The sequence below is a fragment of the Hydra vulgaris genome, chromosome 12, assembly GCF_038396675.1.
Source record: "Hydra vulgaris chromosome 12, alternate assembly HydraT2T_AEP".
NCBI lineage: Eukaryota > Metazoa > Cnidaria > Hydrozoa > Anthoathecata > Hydridae > Hydra > Hydra vulgaris.
The window spans coordinates 69,950,001-69,956,834 of NC_088931.1; the positions used below are offsets into that span (position 1 = coordinate 69,950,001).

Sequence of the window (6,834 nt, forward strand, 5' to 3'; positions counted from 1 at the left end):
ACAATATGGAGACAACCAAAACTGACAGTCAGGAGTCCAAGAGACTACTTTTGCACTGCAAAGATCTTGTTGCTCTGAGAAACACTGTCATCCAAATTTGAGGTCCACAGTCAAATGAACTTATAAAAATTGGAATAGATGGAGGAGGAGGTTTCTTGAAAGTTTCTTTAGGAATAATTGCCTTAGAAGCAAAGAATGTCTCCCCACCATCCAAAAAATCTCTTTTTAAAGATTCAGGTGTGAAACGCCAATTGTTGGTAGCTGTTTCAGAAAATCTACCTGAAAAGTATGGTAATGTGAAACAAATTCTTAACAAATTGTGCCTTGAAAGGATGTCTTTCGTGTTTTCATGTGACATGAAACTTGCTAACATCATCTGTGGTTTACAGTCTTACTCCAGTGCACATCCTTGTACTTGGTGTGACATTGAGTCTAAGGATCTTCATCAGAATGGTAAGCTCCAAACTTTTGGATCTATTCAGAATGATTAAACAGGCTTCCAAGCTGCAGGTGGCCCAGGTGGCCATAAAAAAAAAGCACGGGACTTTCTAAATGTTGTGCATCAGCCTGCTATCAGATTGCCAGATAATATACTTCTCTAAGACTTCATTATACCAATGGAACCCCACCTTCTACTAGGCATTGTCAACCACCTCTTCAAAAAGTTTGATGCAGTTGTTCATGCTTGTTTTGGTAATACACTTAAACAGAACTACTGTGAACTAATAGAAGAATTCCGGGACTCTTACCTCAAGCTTCCAAACACAAGCATTACTCCCAAAGTACATGCAGTCTTCTTTCATGTTCCCCAGTTTATTAACTGGCATAATCGTTCTTTGAGTCTGTATTCAGAACAAGCAACAGAGTTGCTGCATCACAACTTCAACAATCATTGGCAACGTTTCAAAAGGTCTAGCAACCACCCAGACTACCCAAAGAATCTCATAGCTGCTTGATTGATTACAACAGCAAACTTTCATTTTGATGTCATTACTTGAAAGAAAGAGAGAGAATTATATTTTCTTATGTGGGCTATATGTATCAGAATCTATATATAAATTTAGATCTTTGTTGAATTAAGATAGTAATTTAGGTCATTCAGAAAAAATATTGAAGTTTTTGATGAAAGTCAGACTTTCATAGCTAAAAATCAATTTACAGCTTTATATCCTAAAAAAATTGTAATGTTTACATTTTGTCAATATTCGGTTGCAAATAGAGTGTTTTGATGCGCAGAATGAATAAATGTCAAATTTTTTTTAATGGAGACTTCTATGAAATTTAAAGTCATTATTTAAAGCAGTAATAATAGAAAACTTTGATTGGATTTTTATTCCATGGACGATGACAAAGATTTCAAAATCACTTTAAATACACTCCTATATATCCCCACTATCATACCCCAAAAGCATATTCTAGGGTCACGAGGTTCATATTAAAAGTCATTTTGTGACACTGTGACATCAATTTATCGAAAATAATGCAAGATATGATTTAGCTAAAAAGCCTTTTGATAAAATTAGATGAAAACAACAACTTCATTGAACTGAAGAACTATATAATGTTTTAAATAAGTTTTGTGATCTTGAAAATATTACTTTAACCAAGTCATATGGTTTTTCACTAACAAGAGCTAAAGATAAATGTGCATTGGATTTAAAAAAAAAACAACCTTTTTTCGGGAAAACACAAGGATAACTCTTTCAATAAGATTCCAATAGAAAAAGCAGTCTATATAAATAATGTCAATTTATACAGACTGTGGTCTTGGTAGGCATTCATATAAATACCAAAACAACTTTTTTCAACTGCTGGTTATTGCCTAGCTGGAAACATTGCAGAAAAAAACAATTTGAAGTAACACCAATTATTATGAATTATCTTGAACCTTATTCTGTTGTTTACTGCAGTCTATTTTAGGTTGTTAAATTTACAATGCAAAGGGAGAACTTATTGGAGAACATTTTTTTAAATATAAAAAGTGATAATATACTAATGAAAATAAAGTTTGCATTTGATGGTAGTGGAAGCAATGCAATATTTAATCAAATAGATAATGTTAACAGTAGCAATAACATACTAATGTTAGCTCCATTTTCACTTGAAACAGAAGCAGGTTTGTTAATATGGTTGCAAAAGTCACTAAATGTCCCACTGAGTCACAGAGCACTGAGTCTTCAAATGGGAAATGTATCAAGAAAAACTCTTTAACTGTTGTCTTTCTATAATTCTGACATTAAAGAGTTAAAAAAAAGGTTTTCTTATGAATAAAGAGGGAAAACAATTTAATGTAAAGGTGATAGTTATATAAGATGAGTATTAAAGCAGTGAATCTTTATTTAGTTGGAGGTGCATATTATAATCTGTGCACATGCTCAAAACATCAGTGTTTGGATATTGAAGGAATTGAAAATGGTTTTGTAATCAATCGAGACATTATAGCTATGAATGAAATATTTAACCAACTTAAACAAGAAGATAGTACTTTACTAAAAAAGAAAAACAATTATATTACAAGGGTTGGGCAAACCATCAAACCAATTCCAACCTGGAATCACTATCAGAATATTTTGGTTTTTTATTAAAATATCTCTACATTAGTTATTTCTTACTTTTGATAAGTTTTTCATTGCAAATAAAACATTACAAGAACTGAATATCCACTCACTTTTAAATTCTTAATTTTCATCTTTAACTTTTTTTTTTGCTAACGACACTTTTAACATTTTAATGTTAAAATAAACATTTTGATTTTGTTTTTTTTTTGTTTTTTTTAATGTGGTTGGTAAATTGAGTTTTAATAATAATTTTAAAAAATGCAAAAATATAAATCAAAGAAATAGACTGAGCTGTCAAGCCCAAGTGAAATAAGGAAAAAATTAGGAATAGAGAAAGAATACAAAATTTAAAACTATATTTTAAACAAACTTTCAGAACAAAACAAAACCACTATAGTAAGCATATAGTAAAAATATAATGATATTTGATATAATGATACAAAAATATAATTATGATATAATGATATACTGCAACAGTAATAGAAATGATAAACTCAGACTCCTAATGGAAAATTTTAGATAAACTAGACTGAGCAATGAAAGCCCACAGAGAAATATAAAACACTTTTATTGAAAAACTATTTATAAAAAAGTTTTTTCAATTAAAAGTTTTAATAATAACTTTAATAAATAATTCACAACTTACTTTTTAAAATTATTATTTCTTAATGTCATTATGCATAAAATTAATTAACTGTAAAATAAATCAGTTTAACTAAATATCAATAAGAAAAGTAATTAATATTGAAGCAACTATTGTTTATTAAAACTAAAATTAAATGTGAACAGTTTTAAATGAGTTTGTTTTTGTAAAATGGATAATATTATACATGGGCCACAAAATAAAATTGTTTAACAAAGTAATTGTTAGAAATAAACATACTTCCATTATTAAAAATTTTGGTTAAACGTTATGGAAATGTTAAATGCAAATTCTCCTTTTAATAGAAAATAATGCACTTAACTACATAGTCAAAATTCAAATAGTTTATTGAATAAAAAACATTGATTTATAAAAAAATAAAATTTGCCTCAACAATTTATAGGAAATGTTTAATATAACTACAGGTGCCTTAAAAAACAATTACTCATTAGATTTGTTATATTTAAAAAAAAAGACATTAAATAAAATTAAATAAAATGTCAAATGTTCGATTAATAAAACAGATGGAACCATTCTTGATAACTATATGTAAAACTATTATAATAGTACTTAAACCCTTAATCTTAACAACTTACAACATCAAAAACTATATAAAGTTATTTGTAAGTGGCAGTAAAATAAAAAACACTATAAAACACTTGAGTATAGCATATGCCTTAAATTGCTAAGCTGCAAGCAGATCTAAATAACAAAATGGCTACTTGAATAACAAAATTTATTTATCATAAGTTATCGGGTTAATACAACACTAAAAAAAGATAGTAGTAATTGAGATCATAAAAATGCAAGACCTAAATACAATCTGAACCTAATAAAATAATATTTTTGTAAAAGCAAGTACAGATTAAATATTTTACCTTACAAAGAAATTAATTCATAAAAATATTTAGCAAATAAAATTATGTAACTTTATTGCATATATCATGTTTTGGTCAGCTAAATTATTTAATTCAACTGACTAAATGAAGACATATGCAAAACGTGTAACATTTATTTGTAAATAATTAACTGTAATTGTCATGGAACAGTATCTTATGTTATTTAACTTGGAGTACATTTACAGAGTACCATACTCTACATTAGTTGATATTATTACTCTGTATGTCTTAAAAATATTTTATTCCACTTAAATAACCTATTAATATTTCCATTCATATAATCTATTCATAATGAATCATAACAGCTTATAGTTTCTTTATTAAACTTATAAAAAATTTATAAAAAATCAATGTTTATAATAAACTGCTTACTTTACCTGATACCATTCTGATAAACCTTTATTCTCTGCACACCAACATTGTTTATTATTTAGTCTTCCCAAATTTGGACTGTAGTTTTTATTATACATTGATGAAGCTGTAAGTTGGTTGGCTTTTATGTATCCATTTCTCATTCCAAGTGGTGTTCGATTTGTACAATCTAAATGTAACATTCAAAATTAGATTTTAAGCTACAGAAACTACTAAAATTACTAAAATACTGCAACTACAGCCAGCAATATATGAGTCTCAAAATCATTATATTATCGGATATTAAATCAAACTCCTTTGCAAAAGAAACTAATTACACTGACAGATTTTAAAAAGCCATAACCTTTTTAATAATTGATTAAGTCTATTTCTTTATAAACATTTTAATATTTAATTTTGTGTTTGTGAAGACAATAAAATAGTTTAAATAAAAAGTTTTAATTATACAAAGAGGGCCTTACTCATGGTGATTGCAAACAGTTTGAATATAATTTACATTAAATTGTAGGTGCACAAGATCAGTATTATTCCTGAAAACATTTAAGTTTTTTGACTTTGTAAATTTTACCTCATGACAATCTTTATTTAATGTTTTTCCAATGCAACATCGAGTTAGATCTATAGATTTCTTTGCCATAATTAATACTATGAAAATTTTATGTATAAAAATAAGATATAAAAAGTACACCCAATAACTTGTTTGTCTTGTATGCCACAGTTTTTAAATGTTTGTGCATAAAGACAGTTCATGCATCAGACATAAATTCAGACACATTTTGTGAGGTGAAATGTTCAACAACAATTTTTTTCCAAGATAAGTTCAGGGCAAAAAATTGAATATGTTAGAAAAATGGACAGGGGAGGGGAATATGGCTATTTAAAAACTTTAAAGAGTTTAATTCAGTCTTAATTTAAGAATTATTTCAAGTACTGATTATAATACTAGCAATAGCTATATTTATTACTGTAACAACTATAATTTTTCAACATATAATAAAATATTTTAAAAAAATAAATTGTGAAACACAATGCAAGCATCGTGTTATAGACAGCCCACACAATTTACAACACAACTTATTAAAGATGTTTATTTATTTGTGCTTTAAATATTCAACAATCTTGCTTCTGATTTCATTTGGTAACAAATTCCATCTTTATAAACATGATGGTACATATTTTCTTTCTAACCTGTATTAGTTGCCTTGTACCTAAGAGGCCAGGCCTGAACAAGTCAAGGATGTTGCCAATTGTAGATTTTTGTACTAACTTATTTGTTCCATATTTTGCTGAAATCTGTATTGTTGTATAAGATCTCCTCTTGCTCTTCTTTTCTCTAATGTTGTTAAACCCATTGGTTTTAGTCTTTTTCATATGAAATCCTTTTAAGTTGGGAGACTAACTTTGTTGCTCTTCTTTGTATTTTCTCTAACTCATCAATATCCCATTGAAAATAAGGCTTCCATACAGGTATAGCGAACTCAAGAAGCAGTCTCACAAATGTCTTAAATAGTGACTTCATCATTTCCACATCAAAGTATGTAAATGTACATTTAATAAGACCCAAAGTTCTTAGCGCTTTTGCCGTCACTGAAGCCACTTGATCATGCCACTTAAGGTCAGATGAAATAACCACGCCTAAATCTTATAAGTGTTTTTTTATCATATAGAACACCTGTATTACTATAAACTAGTAAAAACACTAATCTAATTTTTTTTTCTGTAGGTTCATTAGATAGTATTATATAAGTATATATTTATATAATACTTCCTGATGAACCTACGTAAGAAAAAACAGTCTGTAGAAGAAAATTGATTGTTTTTAATAAAATATTATTACTTAATTCTAGTTTCATTGCAGTAGTTTAGAATAACAATAAAAGTTAAATAACTTTACTTTTAGATTCTTTCGCCATAACAATATTTAAAAAGATACAAACAAAGCATTTGGTGAACATTACTTTTTTCATTTTGCTTGTCTAAACTAAAAAAAACAGATGGATTAAATAAATTTTTAAAATATATATTATATGCAATTGTATTTAATTTATAACAAATATGCAATGCTTTATTGTATTTTTTTGTTTTCATTTGTTGTTTTTGAAGTAACAACTAAGTATACTCATAAATATTTAACTTTTAAGTTAATAACTTAGCACTTATCTTTAATTACTGATTAAAATTTAATCTCTGTTTAATATTTTTATAAAATAAATAATTTAGCATTGCTTAAAAGTAAACTAAAAAGAGTCATTAACAAAATCAACAGCAAACAATGTATTGAAGCATTTATAATATTACAGTCTACCTTTAAGATGCTTACAATTAACAGTAAAATTAAAAAATGAAACACTTCTATAAAAAA

At 27.3% G+C, this 6,834-nt stretch overlaps 1 protein-coding gene across 1 annotated transcript in view; it reads right to left on the bottom strand.

The window, feature by feature from the left end:
- The window catches only part of LOC136088969 (receptor-type tyrosine-protein phosphatase alpha-like), a 107,205-nt gene extending 100,734 nt beyond the window's left edge, over positions 1-6,471 (bottom strand). The window contains exons 1-2 of the mRNA XM_065814260.1: positions 6,367-6,471; positions 4,478-4,641 (exon numbers count right to left, since the gene is read on the bottom strand). Coding sequence (XP_065670332.1) covers positions 4,478-4,641; positions 6,367-6,439 — 237 coding nt within the window. The 5' untranslated portion in view covers positions 6,440-6,471. The remainder of the gene's footprint in view (positions 1-4,477; positions 4,642-6,366) is intronic.
- Positions 6,472-6,834: the final 363 nt, after the last annotated feature.